This window comes from Pteropus medius, unplaced genomic scaffold (assembly GCF_902729225.1).
Source record: "Pteropus medius unplaced genomic scaffold, Ma_sr-lr_union100, whole genome shotgun sequence".
Lineage (NCBI taxonomy): Eukaryota > Metazoa > Chordata > Mammalia > Chiroptera > Pteropodidae > Pteropus > Pteropus medius.
In genome coordinates this window covers 20,063,492-20,088,247 of record NW_024351730.1, presented here as the reverse complement: position 1 = coordinate 20,088,247, position 24,756 = coordinate 20,063,492, and the positions used below count along the sequence as shown (strand labels likewise).

At 31.4% G+C, this 24,756-nt stretch overlaps 1 protein-coding gene across 1 annotated transcript; it reads left to right on the top strand.

Annotated features, from left to right (window-relative positions):
* The first annotated feature begins 1,303 nt into the window (after window positions 1-1,303).
* Window positions 1,304-22,485, top strand: LOC120588161 (sulfotransferase 1E1-like). The gene is made up of 8 exons (XM_039845367.1): window positions 1,304-1,441; window positions 6,292-6,453; window positions 8,421-8,546; window positions 9,356-9,453; window positions 12,941-13,067; window positions 14,822-14,916; window positions 19,167-19,347; window positions 21,266-22,485. Exons 2-8 carry the CDS (start codon window positions 6,303-6,305, stop codon window positions 21,376-21,378), a joined length of 891 nt encoding a protein of 296 aa, XP_039701301.1. The 5' UTR covers window positions 1,304-1,441; window positions 6,292-6,302; the 3' UTR covers window positions 21,379-22,485.
* Window positions 22,486-24,756: the final 2,271 nt, after the last annotated feature.

The following is a 24,756-nucleotide window of genomic DNA, read 5'->3' as shown; positions in this document are numbered from 1 at the left end:
TTTCTATCATGAAATGCCCTGTATCTCAGAAATCACTTAACTGTTCTTTTTTACTTTGGGTAGTGTTGAATAGTAATATCTTCTATAACTAACAATTATGGTTCTCTTATCTTTCTTGAACACATCAGCCACTTTTATTCAGTTACTATATGTTCTATACCTAGACTCTAAATGCCATTCAGTGTGTTAATTATAGTCTAATAAGTTTTTAAGCTATGTACAATCTAATAAGTTCTCTTCAAATTCTCTAAAAAGGAAGATGGACAAGCAAATTTGAACCTCAGAACAGTGTAATAGGGCAATTTAAGAGAAAGTATAGGATTTAAAGGTCACTCAGAGGAATATTCAGTCTTGTTAGAGTCACTAAAAAGCCTTTCAAAGGAAGTGCAATGTAATTAAAATTGAGAGACAAATGAGAACTGATCAGGTTTGGAACGGGGTTGGAGGTTTAATGGGGATGGAGGAGGTGTGGCGTCAGGGAGAATGTCCTCAGTGGAAGACAGAGTAGGTACAGAGACTCGAAAAGAAAGGTGGCAGATTCACGGGTTCCATAAACCCTTGTCCTTTTATTTTTCTCATCTTCTTATGTAAATTCCAATGATGTTAATAGATAATTTTACCTGAAAATTTCACACTAAACTTTGCATTAAGCATGGGATTGGGAGCAGAGAGAAATGAGATTTTTAAGATAATAATATGAAGTTGAGTGATGTTTGCATTCTTTCCTGAGCTGTCTTCTGTTTTTGATTTTCAGGGCTGCTTAAGAGCTAAAGACAAAGATTTTAAATAGAAGGTATTTGCCAATAGTCTTGTTAGGACACAACGAAGTACTACAAAGCTTTCTTTGGCAGGTCTTAGTAAAATGAGCTAGTTCTGCTGATCCAGTGTCCTCACTACCTCTTATTTCTTCCCTGTCAGTTTCTTCTCTCCTCTCGCTCCTCAGCAAGTTTATTCTTTTGAAGGTCAACATTGCTCATTTTATTATTCATCAGTGAGTGAGTAAAGAGATTTTCTCTTCCTAAACTGTCTTATATTTTGCTCCAATCTTCTCCCTCATTTTCCCTTTCACTTTCTCTCCCTCCCTCTCCCCAACCTACTGATTTCTATTGGCAGATCTAAGAATTTGATTCTGAACCAAGAATAAAAAATAATAGCAGAGCCTTTCTACATCTCTGTAGGAATGAGTATAACTGTGTGTAGTTGAATCCCTTTGGAGGTATGTATTTATATTTGTGTTACTCCATTGCATCACAGACTTCAGAAAGCCAAGCCCCACAAATTAATCTCCGCCCCTTTCTCTGGCCTTTGGAATAAAAGCTCCTCAGAAACATTCCAAATGCACAAGTGGTTCTCATCTTTTTTTGCAGTTTAAAATCTGAGTGGGAATTTGAGGAAAACTACATTGGATCACCCGGTTTCTTTTACTGGATCATCTGGACAGGTTGTATTTTTATTATTATTACTGATGTTAATATTTAGATTTAGATGTAGGAAACATAAATGCAAACTGTATAGCATGAAGCTGTTCAAAAAAGAAATGCAGAAAGAATAAAGTCTTTATCAATACTCTAGTCGCTAATAATGTAAGGTGTTTAAAGCCTTTTTAAATCACTTGTGTGTCATTAAAAATAACACCTTGCATTTATGTAGTCCTTTGCTGTTTAAAGAGATTTAATATAAAACTGCAGTATCATAGTTACCTTGTAAGTCTTTCTTGCTGTACATGTTCTCAATTTTACTGATGAGGAAACAAAGCAAGCAAGGTAGAAACAGCATGAAGACTGACTTCTGGTGTTTACTTGTGTGAAATATGTCAGAAGCTGCCTATTAACTACCATGGGCCATACAAACATTACTGTCACTTTTAAGTGAGAGACTTTGGGTAAATACAACAGAAATACAAGTCTTTGGTAAATCATTGACTGGTAGATCTTTAGCAGGATAGTATCTATTTTATTTAGGAGTCTTAGTAGAAACTAGAGAACTTAGAGAGATTTGATTCAACCAATTTAATGAGTGCTTTTGAACATCTACTTTATGACAGTTTTGAGGTCTGAGATAGAATAATGTACAAAAGGATATTCTCTGGTTTTAGCTACTTTACTCAAATCCAAGTAAGTCCAAACTGGTGAGGACTGAGTGAGCCTTATGTATCTGTACTTATCATGGTATCATAGCCTGGGGATAAAGTAGGAACTCACACAGAGAGTATTTGCTTGATGAAAGGCAGGCTTGAGGATAGAGGAGAAAAGGACAAAAAAAAAAAAAAAAGGTGGGAAGAGAAAAGAGTAAGAAAAGAAGAAATGTAGAGAAAAAGAAGAAGAAACTCTTTCTGAATTCAATTGAATTTATTAATCACAGTTTTAACCATAGTTTTGTTGATGTTTCTAGACAAAGGTAACCTACATACTCAGAGAATAAAATTGACAATTTCTAAGTGAAATACACCTTTTGAGAAAGAAGAGAGCAGCTAGAGGGTGTGTCCATACATTGTGATATGAGATAATTTACCAAAAGTAGTTAAACAAAGAAAGAAATTTTATTATATGCAACCAGGTTTAACTCTGAGTCTAAAATTGATCATGAAGGGGCAGTCAAAAGTCAGCCAACTCTTTAATGATAAGTTGGCTACTCTCAATTGACCATAAGCCAATTCTTACAGACTTGGCAGAACACCAAGAAAGTTGTTCACATGAATAAACAAATCAGTAGGCTGGGCGAACTATGACTTTCATCACATTTTTTCTTTTTTCTGAGAGCAACAGACATTTTGAGAAACAAGCTGACTTATCAACAAGACTGATTTTCAATCAAAATATAATCTTGGTGATGTTATATCTGGTATATCTGAGAGGGAGGTTTTGAAAAAGTTGAGTTTCTCTGTGGATTGGGATACTTTTCCCTTAGGGTAATAACAGCCATGACAAGTGTTGTTCTGTGGTTTTCAAGACACATGTTAAACTGTTTTGTTGTTAAAAACAAACAAACAAATAAAAAAACCTCTTTTATTGTGTCTCTCTTCTGTTGTGCAATCTGGGGCCCAAATGAAATGAATCACATACCAGGTTGTCCCAGAGAACTTTAGACAAATAAACAGGAACAAAATTCAAAATTCGCATTGGACATTTTTACCCTCTCCAGTAAAAAACAAACAAACAACAACAACAAAAAAAACAGATCACTGACTATGAATTTCTCTGGATAACTTTACATTAACATTCTTGGTCATTTTTTGGACAACAAATATCTCCTCTGCTTTCAACAGGGATATTACCATATAATGTGTACTGTTACTGAGAGAGTCCAAGTGTCTGACTCTTCTACATTATCGAATAGATGTGGCATAATAACAACAAAAGCTCATATTTATTAAGCATTTGTAATTGGCCAGGTTTATCCACTCATTTAATTCCTGATAATTTTTTCAGGTATTATCATTGTTATCATCCTCAATTTGTAGACGGGAAAAATGGAGCACAGTCAAATTAATTTGCCAAGATCATACAATTTCCAAAAGCAAAGCTAGGATTTAAAACAAGATGGTCTACTTTAGAACCCATACTTTTAATTACTATTTGCTATTATGTACACATTAATTATATAAATTAATATAAATACATAAACTTTTAATACATGTGTTTCTCATTATATGAGCACATTTAAATATTTAGATAACCATATCAATCATAAGGCAAAAATTTAACACATTTGATAATATGAACAATAAGATTCTATATATCGTTAAAAAGGTGGAAAAACTACAGATATCCTCGACATATAAATCATTAATAAATTACTAACTATAAATCAGTTAGGAAAAAGCAATATTCCTGATGAGCAAAATGAGTTAAAATGATTAAAATAACCAATAAATTTACAAAATGTGAAAACATAAAAAATTACAAAATATCTATGAAATATAAATGTAAATGTATATATTCAATTATGAAAGATTACAATGAATAAATTCCAGTACTGGTGAGGATGTGAGAAAAAAGCAATTTCATATACTGTCAAATTTGTACAACATTTCAGTGATTTGTTAAAAATATTTATCAGTACCTTACATGTGCATAATTTTTATTTTAGTAATTCTATTGGCACTGTAAAAAAATGTGTGAAAATACATATGCTCAAAAACATTAAGTACTACTTAATTCAAAAAACTTAGATAAAACAGGAATTTTTATCATTAAAGAATTGGATCATCTCTGTTACTTTCATGCTATGGACTACTATGTGTCATTTATAAGAATAAGAGAATTTACATATCAACACCTAAATATGTCCACATTATATAGTTCAGTAAATAATAGGTTACAAATTAATGTGAAATATAGTACAAAGCATATATATAAGTGTGTAAATTTTAATATATCTTTAAATAATTGGAAGCATAAATACAATGCTATTTAGAGTGATTATCTTTTGAGAGTAAAGAGGGAACTTTCATTTTCTCTATATTATTTAAATTTTTAACAATTGGGTCAAAAATAAGAATAGTTATATGCACATGTTTACATGTATGCATAAACATGTGAATATTTATCCTTCCTTATATAAGACAAATATGGTTCCATCCTCAAGGAGTCTCATGCAGAACAAACTTAACCTAATTGGTAACAATGTCTGCTTTTTCATAGAAACTTGTGACTTATAAATAAGATTTTAAAATAAAGCCTTTTAAATCTGGCACAAAGTAAGTAAATAACATTTGTTTTCCTTTCTCTAGTGGTTATAGAAAGAGGAGATACACATTTTTTACAGGAAGGACAATTGGAAGGCTATTTTCATATTCAATCAATGGTTGGAGAGGTTTCTAAGTAGGGCAGTGACCATAATGATAGAATATGGAGGAAAATAACAGAGATGGAATCAATGGGTTTTAGTGTCAGATGTTGATGAGAGAGTTCAGAGACTGAAAGTTTTCCTCTGTAATGTGCAGCCTAGAAATGTAGTGGGGAAAAAACTACTAGAAGAAGCATTCAGTATACATCAATGGTCTAATTATTTGGTTTGATTTGTAGGACACTTATCTTTTAAAAATTTTACCATTTGATATTTTTTCCTTTGGGTTAATCTATTTATTACGGTATCTACTAATTTTATCTCCTCTTTGCAATGCTCCTCTCACAGATTGAGATTCTATATTAAAGGAAACACAATAGATGGCTAAAAGAACTATTGCTTACAAGAGTCTCCTGTTGTTATAATACAAACTCTCTGAAAAACACAATAAAAGCTACAGAGTCACAAATATGTGAGTGCTTAACAACTCACCAGGCAGCTCTTGAAGCAAGGGTGAATAAAAAGGAGGTCTAGAAAGGATAATGTTAAAAAAAGACAAAATTTGTTGAGATTCTATGATCATAAACTCAAAATTGAGTAAGTTGGGGGGAAATGGTAATAAAAGAAGTTGAAAGAAAGTTTGCTTAATTAAACATTCTACAACTAACCCTGAACACGAAATGGGTTGTCACAGGATCAGGAGATGAATTATCAAATGACAACCATTTTTTTAACTTTATAACTTTCAGACAAATCACTCAATGGGAGTGTCTACTACTTTACTGATGATTAAGTGAGAGAGAAAAGTAAAGGTAATGTCAGAAGTCACAAAGGAATCTTCTGTACTCTCAAGAATCCTTGTCTTAGATATCCATTACAGTGCCATTAATTTCATCTTCTAAATACATTCACAAAGCACTTGAATTTTTTCCTTAAATGAAAAATATTCAGGAACTAAGGAAGCTCTGACTTTGAGATCTGGTGACAGCCATCAAATGGGACCGTCAACCTTCATTGCTTTTAATGTAGACATAATTAATCATAGTGATTCTTTGCCAAAATGTTGTTGTATTTCTTAACCTTTTAGTCTTTTTCTATGCCTAGCAATTTCGACAGAAAAATTGAAGCCTCTATCATTTTCATTCATTACAAAATTTATTATATATAAATATTATGTATACATAATATGAATATAATAAATAAATAAATATTTATTTATTATGATAATATAAATGTATTACATATTTTTGCAGTTTTAAACATTTTACTTTATAAAGTCTTGTGCTTTATCATTCTTTTATATGTTAGACTGATCTCCTTAATAGGATTAGAAACTCTTAAAGCACCAAGACTGTGTTATATACTTCTTTAAAATACATTTACCCCATACATTCAATAGGTAAGAAATGATAGACAAGAGAACTCAGTATACAGAGCTATTATTGTTAAAATATTTTGAAGTAAATACAAATGAAAAACATGTCTTTTTTTTTTTTCTTTCAGTGTATCACTCTATGATGGATTCTTCCAAACATGACTACTTTAAATACTTTGGCAGAGTCCATGGAATTCTAATGTATAAAGATTTTGTCAAATATTGGGATGATGTGGAGGCATTTGAGGCAAGACCAGATGATCTTGTCATTGCCACCTATCCTAAATCTGGTAAGTCTCCCTGTTATGTCTAAGTTGTTCCTTTTCTCCTAGAAATGACAAACCTACCTTGAATGGTAAATATAAATTCTTCACTTCCTGCACACATATTCTCCATGTCAAATAAGGACAGATATAGTAGTTTTGATACAGACAGAAAAAGTGACATATAATAGCTCTATTCTAAGACTATAATCTGTACCTATAACTGAGCCGTGCATTAAAAAATGGGCATTGTTGGCCACTTTAGAAAATTATGTGATATAGAGGGATGAGTATTGAACCATAACTAAAATTTAAAACTATTAACTGTTTACCTTATGTCATTATTGGTATTGTTGTATAAACAGAGTATAAGTAATTTTCACAGATTTAAAAACATCTTTTTTAGCTAACCAGTTTCTCTTTATAAGTCTATCTCCAAAACTTTATTTTTAATTAATTAATCAATTTTTAAGCCAAGCAGTAGATTTATTAAAGAAGAGTAGCTTCCATAACTTTATTTTTAAGCAACATCCTTTTTTTCTGAGATTAGCTCAACCGTTAATTTTAGTTCGGAGTCGGAGTCGTATAATCATAGACCTTAAGGAATTAGAATGGTTCAATTCAGATTTCTCTCTCTTGGTGTTCCATTTAGTACTTAAATATGTCAAACACTAAATATGTCTGGCTACTCTGACTCTACAGCTGTTCCTCCATTTCTCTTCCCTGTCAGAATCAATGTCAATTCAATACCAGTCATCTGAAGAAGAAACCTGAAAGCTATTTCAGATTCACTTCTTCTTGCTTCTTCATCTCCCACATTCAATCAATCAAAAATTTTTTCCCATTTTGTCTTATAGACATGTTTCATAGTCAATCTCTTACAAGTGTCTAGTCTCTCTTATTGACTCCTCACTCCATTGTTTTATTTACTCTGCCACTTCTTCTAAAACACAGTCCTGATAATCTTGCTCTTATTTAAATCATGTCAAACCTTTTAGTCATTTTAGTATGAACTGAAATGCCTGTAGTTCTCTTATTTAAATTATGTCAAGCCTTTTAGTCATTTAGTCATTTGGTTCACTAAATGTACCTATAACTGAGCCGCACACATAACTCTAACTCTTTAGTTAGAACTACAAGGCATTTTATGCTTGCTGTCTCTTGTCTATAGCCTCATCAGGTAGACTCTTTGATTTAGACTTTACAATCTATTTCCAGTTCTTTTCCTCACCACTCTACTACTCTTCAGTATTTGACCTATAATAAAAAAAAATAAATAAAAAAAAGACAGTTCTTCTGCCTGGTAAAACTCTTCCCTACCTCACAAAATAGTTGAATTTATGCCAGTAACTTGTTAAGGCTAAGCTCAATTATTATGTTCTTGTAAAGGCATTTCTTGTTGAAACATTGCATCAGCAGCAGCACACTGAATTAGATGTTCCTCCTTTGCAGTCCCTTAAATCCCTGTGCCCACTGTATTATAATATTAAAAAAAAAAAGAAATGTAATTATTGAACATTGTTTTTGACTCTTCAAAGGACCTTTAATCAACATAGGGCAGGGACCAGATTTATTCTTTTTTGTATCCTCCGAACTAACACTCAACTTGAGGCATAAGAAGCCATCAGTAAAGTTTGTGGTTGAGAGAATGCTTGAGTATACCTTCTGTTATTCAAGTCTCTTTACTTTTCAAAGATAAAAATTTAGATCCAAATTGTTATCATCTTGTACAATGTCACAATTTATCATGGACAAAGTGAAACTCCTATCACAGGTATGTTTTACTATAATATTCATTCTTATTTTTTGAAGTTATTTTAGAGTATTATAAGATTAAATATTACAGAAAATAATTCTTGAGTCCCGTGACCATTGTGACATCTTTCAAATACTATTGCTTGATATCATTCTACTTTATCCAGCTATAAATTCATCCCTTCTATCATCAGCCCAACATTGTCAATAAGAGACTCGAGATTGTTTAATTTTTACAGGTACAACCTGGGTTAGTGAAATTGTAGACCTGATCTATAAAGAGGGTGATGTGGAAAAGTGCAAAAGAGATGTCATTTTTAATCGAATACCTTTCCTGGAATGCAGAAAAGAAGAGGTGATGAATGGTAATGTTTAAGTTGATTTTAAAAGTATATACATATATTTTAAAGTGTAGATGTAGGAAAGAGACTGTAAGCAAGAGTGAAAATTAGTATTATGTCTTCTAGATAGCAAAGCATGTAAATTTCAATTTAAATCTTGACAGAGTTTATGGTATATTATGTGCCTAGCAGAGTGAATAATAGGTCTTATATATCTTTAGTAGAGTCTAGTAATATGTGAGCATTTATCTCTCTATGGGCTAAATGTGATAATATTTTAAACACTAAGAAAATATCCATACATTTTTTAAAGATCTATGCAAAAGGATATTCATTACAGATTGTTTTACTGTTGCAAAAAAATCAGAAACACCATAAATATTTGTCACAAAAGAATATTTTTAAATGATATATTAACACTATAAAATTAATTAAAAATTTAGGATGTCATATATTTCCTGATATTGCAGTTTTAGTCTAAAACATTGAAAACAAACAGTAATTAGAAAATATTAAAAACTTTACCTCTGTGTGTGGTATTTGAATGGCCGTGGGTTTGGGCATATAGGTAGGTATATTTATATAGAAAGCTGTTTACCAAAATGTTAATAATAATTTTTCTAAAATGATAAAATTTTATTTGAATATATTGTTTTTCTGTTATTTCCTCTATCAAAACTTTGGTCATAGTGAGCATATATTATTATTATTATTATTATTATTATTAATATTATAGAATCTTAAAGTTACTTCTATTTTAATAATTCCTATAAAATCCATATGAATATTTATAATTTTCAAGGTTATCTAACCTTTATTTTTTTAAAAATCAGGAATAGAACAATTAAAACACATGGCATCTCCTAGAATAGTGAAGACTCATCTGTCAGTGAAGCTTCTTCCAACCTCATTTTGGGAAAAGAACTGTAAGGTGACCAAAGTCAAGTATTCTTAAAAGTTTATCTAACTCAAATAAATTTTAGAATGATCAAATCATAACTGTGTCATATACATACTTGTTTGTTTATTCTTTCATTGAATCTATAAATATTTCATAAATGTAAATTATAGTCAGTATAGTCAGAGTGTCTAGATTTCAATTCCAACTCTGGAGGTGATTCTAAAAAAAACCAAAATACAAATAAACTCTCTAAGCCAGTTTCTTCATCTGTAAGAGAAGGATAATAATAGCATCTTCCTCATGGAGCTGCTATAAATTTTGAATGAAATAATGCTTGTAAACTGCCTAACATAGTGCCTAGTATTTTGTAAACAATAAATGGTGGCTACTTTTACATTTGTTGTTATTACTGATTGTATTGAATGTATTCCCTTTGCAAACTTTTGTGCTTGGTACTCTGAGGAATGCGAATAAACTAGAAAAGGATAAACCTGACAAATACCATATAATAATTAGTTACCGATTGCCTATTATGTACCACCAATATGACAATTAACAAGACATGAAATCCTTGTCTTCATAAGCACTTAGTCCATTGAGGAGAAAAGACAGACGATGCATCGTCATAGGTCAAGTAAGAGAAGAATTCTAGACTAGACTTTGAGGGTGGGGAAAGCATCAGGAACAAATAATATCTCAGCTAATATTTGCAGAATGTATAGTGGTTCGTCTATACAATCCCAGAGGCAACCCAGTGGGGATTTGAAACTGGTTTAGCTGGACAGTCAAATGTACATATAGGCTGGATGAGTGAAGGAAGATAAGCTAGTGATTGATTATCACAGATGTCAAAGGCAAGTTAATATGTTTGGACTCCATTTGATGATAATGAGGAGTTATAGACATGTTAAGTTGATGAATAACATGATCAGTTTCACTTTTTAGAAAAATCCATATGAGTAATCCCAAAGTACAGGCAAAACATTAAGTCTTGGACTACTGAAGCTGTTCCTTAACATCTTTTCTAGCTTTTTTTAGGATACACTATGACCCATGCTACGCATATGAGATATTAAAGTACTATATGCCATCATTACTAATTAAAAAATAGATTTATCACAGTCATGAAACATGTCCATTTTGTGCTTTGATATTACATGATATAATTGATCTTTTCTGGAGATCCATGGTCCAAAATTCTGTAGATCTCAATGTTTCTTGTTTGTTTGTTTGCTTTTATCCTAAATAATCTTAGCTAGTCCACATACATTCTGCTGAAATTCCATACATAAATGGTCTTCAGGATATTTTCTAAATGTGTTATTACCATTTTTTCAAGATATTTTTCCCTTTGAAGAATGGATTATAGTCTTGATGGTAACTTTTCAAATGAATATAGATACTATGCTTTTACAATAGTCTCCATCTTCACAAAACTTCTTACCATATCAGAGATCATCAAAAAGTAGTAAATAATTGGATGGATTTATGTTCTGAGTATTCCCAAGATGATTCACTGGAGAACAAGAAGACAGATGGATTGAGACTATTAGTAAAAGTATGTATGAAGGTGTGGATCAGAAAATATAAGTGATAAAAAAAAAGTGCGGGAAAACAGGTTAATAGATAATATATAATTGAGGGCAATAGATTTGAGGCCTAGGAGTGGTTGCAGGAAAGGTATATTGGAAATAACTGATAGGGAAGAAGGGAAGAGCAGAACTTTCTTGGAAGAAAACGGGATGCTGCAGGATAAGGCACCAGAACTGAAATCTTTAAGATACTGACAAGATTCACAATCTGATTATAAAGGTGGTTGGCTGACGTAAAATAGAGGTAATGATCAATGAGTATAAGAACCTAGAGAATCAGATGAATCATCCATACAAATACTAAAATTTCACAGGATGATGACAGGATTTGGAATAGTGATACTATGAGGCAGGTGTTAAAATCTTTTAATTAAATCAAGGGAATGATCGCAAACTTAGACACGTCATCAGCTAGGAGAGGTATGTAGTATTTTAAAGATGAATTATGATCAAGTGAATTACGGTAAACTGAGAGCTGTGGTAAAAGTAATATATCTTCAAGAAAGAGCTAGATTTTACTAAAATCTAGTAAGGAAAAACATGTGCACTAAAAAGTTTGGGGTATAGAATAGGATCTGCCAAAATAAATATAAGAGAAATCAATGAAAGTTTGGGGGAAGAGGGATTGCTTTTGCTGTCCTGCCCTCCAGCCTGGAAGAATAAAAGGCTTCATGGAAAACTGGGAGCCAAACTTTAAATATGGATAGTATTTTGACATGCAGAGAATATTTAAGACAGAAGTAATAGCAAGAAAAAATCAAAGGGGTGAAAATTCTGAAATAAATTCATGGATATAGTGACAGAGTTCCATTCAACTGGTAGGCAAAAAGAACTAGGGAGAGTTGTAAATTGGAAAAGTTCAGAACAGCTAATAATAGCTTTGATAAGAAAAAGAAAGTTTGCTTTTGTTCATTAGTAATTGGAGGTTTTATAGTGGGATCTTAAAATTGAGATCCATAATTCTAAGAATAAAATAGAAGATTTCTTTAAAATTGTTTGAGACTTTAGTAAGATAAGTTAATGAGCCTAATCATATCCAATCAACAGTGGAGAAGTCAAGAGCAGACTTCCCCGGTGGTACTGCTCAGGTGCCTGAGGTCTGAAGTGGACGACCACAGGGAGAAGGAGTTTTCTTTTGCAGAACTTTTCCTGCAGCATTGAGTATCTGACCTAAAAGAGACAATAGAGATCTGACCCAACTGACTTGTTTAGTAGATAGAAATTTAGGTCCAAAATGATTGGCACTTTGCACAAGATGATAGAATTTCTTAGTGCCAAAACTAGCAACTAAACCCAATGCTTTCTGATTGTCAATTTTTGGTGTTTCCTCCATAGGTAAAACAGAAACTCCGTGTTTGTGATTATATTTTATTGATATAAGATTACATGAAAATATATGATTACATTTTTACTAAGATCAGTGTGCATACAGACCCTCATAAACTTTTTTTTTTAAGATTGTGAGTAAGGAAACAACAGGACTTTTTTTTCTTTATGTACAGAATGTTGGTATAGTATAAAGATTGGGGGACTTTATTGTTGATGAATGATTTACCGAATCATTACTCTCATTGATTTATTCTCAATAATGTATTCTGACTAATTTCAGTTTACTTTCTTCATTTATAAATTGGGGATAATAATCTATTTGGCCCAATTTGTATTAATGGAATTGTGATACTCAAACGAGGTGTTATATTGTGAAAGTGGCATAAAAATGAAAAAGTGAGAACAAATGTTAAATAACACTACAAAAGATGCTGTCGCCTCAGGTTATCAAAAATTTTTCTTTCTTAGAATTTTATACACTTTTTAAAATGAACGTATATTATATTTATAGTTGAAAAGCATAAATGTTTTCTTTTTAAATCTTAATGGCACCATCTTTGAAAAAATAGGTAATTTAATATTTTTTACCTTCTTAGATGATTTACCTTTGCCGGAATGCCAAAGATGTAGCTGTTTCTTATTACTACTTCTTTCTAATGGTAACTGATCATCCAAATCCTGGATCTTTTCCAGAGTTTGTGGAGAAATTCATGGATGGACAAGGTAAGAACAGCTCCTATTCTTTAAATTCTTTCAAAGTACATGGTACAAAACAAATGGCATCTCTGATCAAAAAGTTTTGTTGTCTTTCCTGGTGTGTGATCTTGCCTGATCCTTAACTAAAACACAGAAGTTCTAGATGCCCTTGAACTTTAGAGCAAGCATAGGGTTTCCAGATGTGGATGACAAATTGCAAAATATGGACAGTTCAGTTCAATGCCTAAAAATAAATGTACAGAAGTATGTTTGGGAGTTGGAGGTAACGGTTGGGTGTCCAATTCTTTCTCTTGTCTTTTTTTTTTTTAATTAGAAAGATATTTCACAGATTGTTATTACAACTCTGTTGGTTAAGAGGGGGAAGAGAATGTAGGAGAGAGAATGCCCGTTTATTTCCAAGGAAAATTTTTAGGTGCTACAAGGGGCCAGAATGCACAAAGGAGACTGAATATCTACAAAGTCCTTACTCGTTTTACTCAGTGTACAATCTGAATGATTCAGCTAGAGTTCTCAGAACAGTACAAGAGTTACTTGGACAAAAATTTGGGAAAATTTTGCCTTTTTATTTAACTCCAGACTAAAACAACTGAATATTCAGATTTGAGGAAGAAACGGTTCTGGAGACTTTAATATTAACTGAGGAAGGCCTTTGTCATCCTGTAGTAATAATTGTAAGAAAAATGATGCCATGCAAGTTTTATATCTATAGAAAGCAATGTTGACTCAATAAAAGTAGAATATATTCATCAGGCTTAGCATAGGCTTAGAATATAGTAAAATATATTCTACTTTTACATATACTAAAAGTAGAATGTATTTTACGTCTGTTGCTACTTTTGGGAAATTTATGTTAAAGCATCATGAATAAAATATAAAAGCATCATGAATAAAATATATCCCTCAAGATCATCAAATCCACATAGTAAGGCAGAGAAAGATAAGGTTGCACCTCCAGAAAATAGATGAATAAAATCACTATATAAATATCATTATATAACTCTTTCTGTAAAGAAAAATTGTCAATAAAGTCAAAGAACAGAAGAGGTATGCAATGCTTTAATGTAAAGCAGAATACTTCACTCACACAATATTATATCATTCAGTCAGCTTCTTATTGCATGAAACACTTGTATACCCATGAAAGAAGATAAGGAAAGAGAAAGGAAGAAACAACAATTGTTCATAACATATCATCTCCAAAATCTTCTAACTTTTTAAGAATGAGAATGACACTAAAGTTTCTTAAGAGAACACCCCTTATCGAGAAACTGCTGTAATAAACCAGTACATGCTTGATAGTTTCATTTGCCAAGCCTAATTTATAAATGGCAAATTTGAGACCTACACTGAATTCTTACTGTGTAAATGTTGATAGTTTCACAAACTCAACTCCCTTCATTGGCAGATTTTACACACACACACACACACACACACACACACACACACACACACACACTGCCACACCAGTTTAAAAATGCTTTCATAAGCTCTGAATCAAATTGATGGAAGAGAGATTTCCTTCACTTTTTCTCTATGCCATAAACCATGCCATCATGAAGTTGAGGATATGTTTCTGTATATGGTTTATTCAACATAATTTGCCTCACTGCAGGGAAATTTGCTTAACAAGTGTGACCTCTAGTTTTCATTCCTTGATCATTTATTTATATTTATTTGTTGCTACTATTGTTTTAACACTCATTTTCAAGCTGTATAATGATGATACTATGCCCTTATGTTGTTTTTATCTTTAATTTTAGTTCCTTATGGGCCCTGGTATGAACATACAAAATCTTGGTGGGAATTGAGAAAGAATCCACATGTGCTATTTCTTTTCTATGAAGACATGAAAGAGGTGAGAAACTGAAAACATATGGGCAACTTAGTAATTTCTAAATGTTAGAATTTGACAACACTCTAAATACAAAATCTTCCTTTAAATAAATGATGTAGCCACCTTCAAAAGTTACAATTCAAATATTTTAGCACAAATTTAAAGCTAGTAAGTAAAAATCTTCTGTGAATAAATGTTTAAAGCCACGCCTTACAAAATTACCAAAGCTAAAATTTGAAAGAACTTGAGTTTCTAAAACAAAGTAAAACAACAACAAACACGTAATACACACACAGACACATATACACAAGGAATCATAATGGAAAAGAAAAGTCAACTGGTCTCCAAATTCAAATAGATCTTGGAATTATTAGATAAGACCTTCAAAATAACTGTGCTTAATATGTTAAAGAAATAAAAGAAAAAATTAAAAATTTTACAAAAAAATCAAGAGGCTACTAAAATTAAGAAGTCAGATTGGAAAAAATAGCAAAGTAATTTCTAAAATCATAAAAAATTAAAATTGGAAATTAGGAGATGGTTTAAATAACAAATAAGACATGGCTAAATCATGGATTAGTAATGTGGAAGATGAAGCTAAGGTAATTCCATAGAAGTTACCACACTGAGATAAATAGAATACTTTAGAAAAAGAATAATGGCTATGTAGGATAGAATGATAAGGTCTCACATATATCAACTCAAATTTTCAAAAATGAGAAAAAAGAATGCTTGGAACAGTAATATGCAAAAGTCTGATGGCCTCAAAATGTCTTTATAATCTAGTTTTTCTCTAGCTTCATTAGTAATCAGGATAATTCAAAATAAAAATTACTATGAGATGCCATTTCACACCCACTAGACTGACAACAATTAAAAAGTCTAACAATAATAAACATTAGGGATGTGGGTTAGTAAGAAGTAACACACTGCTGATAGTAATGTAAAAAGATACAAACATTATGGAAACAACTTATTACCTACAAAAAGCATACATAACTTAAGACCCAGAAATTTCATTAGGAGATATATACTCTTGAGAAACTGACTTGTATACATTAGGTTATATGTACAAAAATCTTCATAGAACTGTTCTCCATAAATTTAAACATTAAAAATAATTCCAATACAAAAATAACTGAAGAATAAATACATGGTGTATATTAGTGTACTCCTATTAAATATTATATTGCAGTAGAGGAATAAACTTCAAATATATACATCAATTGGGTAAAATAAAAGCATATACAATGTTGTCTAGAGATATACACATAAATATCAAAACTATAAAGTAAAGCACAAAATTGATTAGGTCAATTTAGGCCAGCAGGTCTTTTGTTGATCTCGTTTGTGGGAATGGAACTAGAACTTGAGAGGAAGGCAGTTGAGAACTTGCAAATGAAAAAATTCAATAAATTTTGAATGTTCTGTTCCATAAATTGGGTAGTAAGTAATGGGTGCTGTATTCATTTTTATTCTTTAAAGCACAGATATTAAATAACTTTTTAAAAGACAGACAAAATACTGAATCTCTTTATTAAAAGACGAGAAATGTCTTCTTTCCTTCATTAGCATCAAGAAAGCAATTGATATCCACATTTTGTTCACATCTTTGTACAATTATTAAAACCCATGTTGCTGTAATCCCAGAGCTGTTTTGATAAACACATTTAAAATAAAATTGTAATATTTTAGAAGTTGAATTATAATTTCTTTATAGAATTTAACACTAGAACACATTTGAATGAGAAACAGCCATCATCTGTAGTTATTGTTATCTAATACCATGTTCTGTAACTAGAGTATTGAAGACAGTAAATTTAAAAGGCACACAAACAAAATTTATTAGTTAATCCAATCATCTCAACCTGTGCCCCCCCTCAAAAGAAAAAAATTGTTTAAGTCAATTCACTCCCCATTTTGGTTAATAAGGACCAGGTTTAGATTTGCTTTATATCTGAATCAATAAAGAGCCTAAGAATAAATAAGCAAATGTTCTCTTGTTTCTACAATATATCAAACAGAAACAGAATAAGACATGTAAGCATTATACATAGAGACACAACCTTTTTTTTGTGGAAGATGGACAAGTAAATAAAATATTATGAGAATAATGATATAGCACAATAGACTTATATGAAAATTTATGGGAGTGAAAACAGAGTTATCTAACTCAAATTGGAATAGTCAAAGAAATCATCCCAAAGAAGGTGATACTTATGCTGAAGTTTAATAGGCAAGCTATAATGGTAAGACAGAGAATTTGAGAACAGCATTCTATGTAGAGGAAACTACACACCAGAATTAGCATTATAGCTTGTATTATAAATAATTGCCTCGAGTGATTAATCTAGATAATAGAGTACACTGTAGGAATGACATAGATAGAGATGGAGATATTTGTAGCTATAGTTCATATATTACAGATGATTTTACATGTTGAATATTTGACTTTTTACACATTTTCTTAATCTTTCTATTTCATTTTTCACTAGTTACACCAATAAATTAGGAGAAAAATTGAATTTGCCTGCATATTTTCAACTCAAAACTTGATCTATCACAGGGGACTGTAGTCTTTGAGAGTGTATATAAATATTCATAGATATTTATTTATTAAGCATGTACTATGCATCAAAGTCTGCAATAAGTATTTTACAAACATCATATCATTTAGTGTTCTAATAACCTTTGAAGTATCTTTTTTAAAAATTTTACTAAAGTATAGTTGGCATACTGTATGATATGAGTTTCAGGTGTACAATACAGTGATTCAACATTTATATACCTTACAATATGAACACTATGAAGTTTAATAACCATCTATCAATATGCAAAGTTATGGACTATATTCCCTGTGCTGTGCACTACATCCCCATGGCTTATTTGTTTTATAACTGGAAGTTTGTACCTCTTACTCATCTTCACCTTTTTCACCCATCTCCCCACTCTCTTCACCTCTAGTATCCATCAGTTTGTTCTCTGCATATATATCTGTTTCTTTTATTTGTTCATGTTTTTTTTTAGATTCCACATGTAAGTGAAATTATACAGTATTTGTCTTTCTCTGACTTATTTCACTTAATATAATACCCTCTAGTTTCATTCATGCTGTCACAAATGGTGAGATTTCCTTGTTTCATTGCTGAGTAATATTCTTGTGTGTGTATGTGTACCACATCTTTATCCTTTTGTCTATCAATGGACATTCATATTGTTTCCATATCTTGGCTATTGTAAATAATGCTACAATGAACATAGAGGTGCATATATGTTTTTGAATTAGTGTTTTCATTTTCATCAGATATATACCTAAAAGTGAAATCACTGGTTGTATGGTAGTTTTATTTTTAATTTTTCGAGAAGTCTCCATACTGTTCTCCTTAGTGGGTATCCCAATTTACATTCCCGCCAACAGTGCATGAGGGTTCCCTTTACTCCACATCGTTGCCAACACTTGTTATTTGTTGACTTTTTGGTAATAGCCATTCTGACAAGTATGAGATGATGTCTCACTGTGGTTTTGATTTGCATTTCTCTGATCATTAATAATATTTAGAATCTTTTGATGTCTATGGCCATCTGTATGTCTTTTTTGTAGAAATGTCTATTCATTCATGTCTTCTCCCAGTTTTTAATCAGATTGTTCGTATTCAATGTTGAGTTGCATGAGTTCTTTATATATTTTGTATATTAACCTCTTATTGACTATATTATTTAGAAATATCTTCATCCATTCAGTCTTTTCATTTCGTTGATGGTTTCCTTCACTGCACAGAAGCTTTTTAGTTTAATGTAGTCCCATTTGTTTATTTTTACTTTTGTTCCCCTTGCCTAACAGATGACATATCCAAAAAGGTATTGCTAGCACTCATGTCAAAGAGTTTAATGCTTATATCTTCTTGTAAAAGTTTTATTATTTCAAGTCTTACATTTAAGTATTTGTTCTTTTTTAAGTTTATTTTTTATATATGATACAAGAAAGTGGTTTTTGTATATGGTGTAAGAAAGTGGTATTTTGTATATGGGGAAGAAATTATATGGTGTGAAGTGTCTTTTATGTCCATTTTATGAATGAGGAAAATTATGCTTAGAGAAGTTAAAAAAATACCACTTCCCCGAGAAGTGTTTTTCCTCAATAGAAGCCCAATTCCAATACCAGTGGAGGGAAAAATGATAAATCTTTCTCTCTCTCCCTTTTTTAATTCAAATAGTAATGTATCCAATTTTTATTAATTGAGTCTTCAAAACAATTATTTTTTTCTCTCTAGGATATCAGAAGAGAGGTGATAAAATTGATACAATTCCTTGGAAAGGAAGCATCAGAGGAGCTTGTGGACAAGATTGTACAACATACTTCATTCCAAGAGATGAAAAACAATCCATTTACCAATTACACAACATTACCGGACGAAGTCATGAACCAAAAAATATCGCCTTTCATGAGAAAAGGTGATTTAATCATGAGATTAGCCTCTATTGCTATAAAAAGTCACAAGTTGAAATAGCTATAGGCAAACACCTATTGAAGATTATTTATGCCTGTGGATTCTGTTTTCTTCAGAGCTATTTCACATTTGAGGACTCTATTGAGTTACCAGTTTTTCAGAGGCATAAAACACTAATACTATTACTAACACTAATAATAACTTGCTATTACTGATGATTACTTAGAATATGCAGCATATTATATTTAAAGTAACCAACAGTCACTACAGCCTCAACCCCAGCACTAATAGCACATTCTACTATCATTTATTAAGCCTGTGTGCCTTGATGCTCTATCATGTACGTTATATAAACATATATAATTTAAAAATTCAAATTATCTTTACACTTTAATCAGAGACTCAGAAATGAGCTTTTATTATTATCTGAGATGAGGAAACAAGCTTTGAATAATTAGTCAGTTTTTCCTTGACCAAGTGGCAGGCATTTTTCAAGACTAAGTGGCAAATGTCCATATTCATCAAATTATATATATATTAAATATGTACAGTTCTTTGTATGTCAATTATACAATAAAACTGATAAAAAATACTAAGTTTCAAAGCCCATAGTAGCAAATATGGCTCTGTTTAGCAAAAAATCAAACTGCAATGAAATGACATTCTATTGAGAAAAGGCGTAGTCTGATGAGATATAGTCAGTTTATAAATCCAAAGGCATGTAGGATATGTAGAGTATTAGGACATCTGGTCTTACTGATACTGTTATGCACTGAGGAAAAAAGTGAGAAAATATCTTTTTTTTTTTTAGAAACAGAATAGATAAAATCTTGCTCTTTGAATTAAATTGTAAGTGAGAAGGCTAGGGAATTTTTAAAATAATAGGAATAACAAACCTGCCACTGGGTAAAAACAGGGAACCCCTGAAAAGAGAGTTAACACACAGATTACATTTTAATGATCCATTTCTTAGATTATCTCAGTCTTTTTTCCCATACTGCGCACATATATTTTTAAGATAAAACATTAGAATTTAATTGTCATGCTTGTTAAGGGCTACTTACTGCTATACCCTGAGGCCCTACCCAGGACACAAATTTTCTCTCTTTTGCTTTTTTGGATTATTTCACTGGGAAAGTTTAGAGCTTCTTGACCCAAAGGGGTAAGTGAATTATTGACTAATTTAAAATACAAGTGACTTCCTTCTGCCAGGGGAGGGTTGGATGTGATGAAAAGCAAAAGAGAAGGGCCTGCTAGACTACTGTAATAAACCAGGTGGAAAACACTGAGAAGTTTCTCTGCCAGTGCAGCAGAAATGGAATGAAGGTAATGAGTATGAACGAAGTCTGAATATAAATAAAGAATAGATGTAGGGGTCGAGGGGACAGCTTCCAAGTTTATGCCCTAGATACCTAGTGTTACCATTAATCAGACTATTATAAATAAAACACAATTTGATGGGGAAGAAAATGAATTAACTTTTGAACTAGTTGAATTTGGGATACTTGTATGGAATCCACGTGACAATATCATGTAGACATTTGGATATGGAAACAAAAATCTGGATTTGAGTGTTATCAGCATGAAGATAATATTTAATACTTTGGAAATGGGTAAAACATGGATCTCATCTTAGAAGCCCCAACATTTGAGAGGAAATTGGAGAAGAAAATTCAGTGAAGTAACATTAGAGGGAAGAGTCAAAGAAAAAAAAATGCTGTTTGTTGTTGTTTTAACAATCACAACAAATACTTCTGTGCAAGCTCAAATATGTATGTTAGTTATGGTATATATTTTGTTCTTATAATTGATAGTCACAAGAATAAAATTTGATTAGATATTAATGACAATGATGAATATTAGAAAACTTCATGATTCTGGCTTGAAGACCTGATATGCATTGTTTTTCTCTTTTGTTACAGGGATAGCAGGGGACTGGAAGAATCACTTTACAGTAGCCCTGAATGAGAAATTTGACAGGCACTATGAGCAGCAAATGAAGGGGTCTACACTGAAATTAAGGACTGAGATCTAAGAAGAGTTTTCTTAAATATCTTAGATTAAAGCTTTCTTCTCATCATTCATCAAAGTTTCTTATATGAGATTGGTAGAGAAGGAGTCATCTGAAAGTCAAGTTCACATGATTATTGAGATCTTCATATAAAGAAACCTAAAGGATTTTTTTCTGCTATTATCTTTTCATTTTGTGTTTTCTTTTTCTTTTTCTTTATCTTCTTCCTTTCCTTCTCTTTCATGTTCTCCATCTCCTCCTTCTGCTCTTTCTACTTCTCCTCTTTTGCCTTATTTTTACAAATATTACACAAAGCTATAATCTATAGAATGATATAGTAATACAGAGATAGTTTGACTTGTCAGAGACTCATTAAAAATAATCAAGCATTTCAAATTCTTTATTGTTATGTTAGCTTTTTTCTCATTTAGTAGTACCTTTATTATATATATGAACTTTGAAAACAGTGGGAAAAAGAACAAAAATAAATAAGTAAATTTGGGAACATAATTATACCTATTATTTCCTTCCTGAATTTTTTCACTTTTTAGAAAATGGTTTAATTTGGAGTTTACCTTAATCTAATGTAAATTTTGGCCATAACTGAACTGATCTCCAGATGTCTATGAATACTCCCGAGTGTTATTTATGTTTGAGTGTCTTCAGCTAATTTAAAATAATTATACTTTAGAGTTTCTTCTGTCTTACACATAATGCAGTTAATGTAAGCTCTATAAATTAAAGTTTTAAATAACGTGATATTTGCCAATAAAATAAAACAACAACAAAAGGAAAAAATTATTTTTTACATAAAATTGTTTTGGCTTATGTCTTCTATTCTTCTATATTCATTCTATTGATAACTTTTTTCCTATACTACATTTATTTTTAAATGTCAGTGCTTCCTTTATCTGAATCAGATGACACACAAGATAATGAAAATATTACTATGGGCTTTTAGTAGAATATTATATCCTTAATTCCTAACCTAGAAGGTCAGCTCTAAGGAGAAATAAAAAAGGTTTGTTTTCTTACTTTTCTGAGAAAAGTCTAGGAATTTCTGAACACCCTCTTCAAGAATCTTTAAGAATCAAAGCTAATTTTTCTAAAAAAAGTATAACAGTTTTGCATTATAAAAAAATGAAGAGTTTTGAGAAATGTTAAGATTAGTTGTGGTGGAATAAGAAACAGAATCTAAATCATTGAAGGCAACAATTGTTATTTATCTCTTAAATGACCATTTTGTCATGATTTTTTTAATTTAACCTTAAATTATATAATAAAAGCTTTTTAATTTCATAATTTATAAAACTCATAGTTGGTGTCACCCACATGTAACTAAATAAGAATAAACTCACTTATCTTTCTAACTTTAGTTCTTGGTAAACCAACATATTCCAAATTGGCCTGACTGAAGTTTGGACCAATCACATTCCCCCCCCGCCCCAGCTTGTCCATACATTTCTGTAACTTCCTTGGAGAAGGAAGGGGGTTGAGATCTAGCTTAAAATTCAAATAAACTCTTTAACCCTCTTAATATTTTTTGGAATCTTTCTCAAAGTGGTTTTAAAGTGTGTGTGGGCTAGAAATGAAGAACTAGGATAGTACCATATGGTGAGGTACACAAGGACAGCCAGTGTAGCTTATGTTCCATGCTTCTAAGAAAGCTAGAGATTTCTGGTTACCTTAGTGTTTAAGGTTTCCAAATCATTAAATCTCCTGAATAATGCTTTCAGGCCAAATGTTAGATACTTAGAAGCACTTAATAAATGCTTGTTAACTAACTAATTAATTGATACCATGTTAGAACTAGGAAGTGCTCAGTAAGCATTTATTTATGAGGGTTATAATTGCACATAATTTGAACCAATGCAATAGAATTTTTTATGTGACTAAAATACCTGAGAATTCAATTTGGGCAACAAAATAAATAAAATTGTACTGAATTATAACCAACAGTATAAAATAAATATCCACAAATCCACGCCGATATGAGTAAATGATTGAATAAATAATTAAATGGAGGAAAATAGATAAATATCCTATACAGAAGAATTTCAACTAACTATGTGTAACTTCTATCACATCCCTTAATTGTGGGATTTGCATTGTGATTTTCTTCTAAAAAGTATGAAAGGGGTTATGGGTAGGGTAAGGATGAGAGAGAAACTTTACAGTAGAGAAACTGGGCAAATGCTACCCCAGCCAGTTAATATCATCAATGATCAGACAGGTTGATAATAGAGATCCTTGATATATGACGGAAATGGCTCTTTATCTTGCTGGCCTTTCTCCCCAAAACCTATAATCATTGTAAAATCATGGATGAAAACATCAGATAAACCCAAACTGAAAGAAAATATACACGCTATATGACCAGCATAACTGTTTTGTCAACATCATCAAAAAAAAAGGAAAATCTGAGAAACCATCACAGTCTAGAGGGATCTAAAGATACACAACTCATAAATGTAACATGGTATCTGGATGAGATCTTGGTACAAAGAAAGGACATTAAGTAAAAAACTCAAAAAATTCTAATAAAGTATGAAATTTAGTTAAGAATAATGTATCAATATTAATACATTAATGTGTAAAAAATGTACCATAGTAGTGTAAGTGGTGAATAATAGGGGAAAATGAATGCTGAATATACAGAAACACTATAATATTCCTGAAACTGTTGTTTTCTTGTAAAGAATCAGATAGAAAGTATTTCCAGTTTTACAGACTATATGCTCGCTGATGCAACAATTCAACTCTGTCATTAACTTGAAAGCAGTCGCAGGAAACAACACATAAATAAATGAGTGTGACACTTTGTTAAAATAAAAATTTATTTACAAAAACAAATGGAAATGTGGAGTTGGCCTAAGGGTTGTAGTTTGCCAGCCCCTCCTCTAGATAATAATTTTTCTTCTATTTTTAGAAATGTAAGATGTCTATTTTTAGAAAGCCTAGGAATGTACCAAAAGTTATCTTTTATCCAGAACTTAGTTGTTCTTTTTTGATTGTCTTTCAGAAGATCTAGACGGCCACATTGTTGGAAGCAAGTTTTTTTTTTTAATTTATTTTTTAAATGTAGTTGCATATAATCCTATATTGATTTATATTAGTTTCATGTGTACAATACAGTGATCTTACACCTCCATATCATAAAATGTGATCACCCCACCAACTCCAGTAATTATCTGTCACTATGTAAATTTATCACAATATTATATAAATATATTCCCCTTTTCCTTTTCACTCATCCCCACATCACCTCCCTTCTGATAACCATCACTTTGGTCTCTGTTTCTATGAGTCTATTTTGGTTTTACATTCCACATATAAGTGAAACCATATGGTATTTCACTTAGCATAATATCCTCTAGATCCATCCATGTTGTTGCATATGAC

What these genes read in the sequence shown, in the direction of transcription:
- LOC120588161 (XM_039845367.1), top strand. Translation starts at nt 6,303, where the DNA reads ATGATGGATTCTTCCAAACATGACTACTTTAAATACTTTGGCAGAGTC. An exon ending in AAAAGAAGAGGTGATGAATG is followed by an intron (nt 8,547 to 9,355) that starts GTAATGTTTAAG and finishes TTTAAAAATCAG; the next exon opens with GAATAGAACAATTAAAACAC. An exon ending in TTTGGGAAAAGAACTGTAAG is followed by an intron (nt 9,454 to 12,940) that starts GTGACCAAAGTC and finishes TTACCTTCTTAG; the next exon opens with ATGATTTACCTTTGCCGGAA.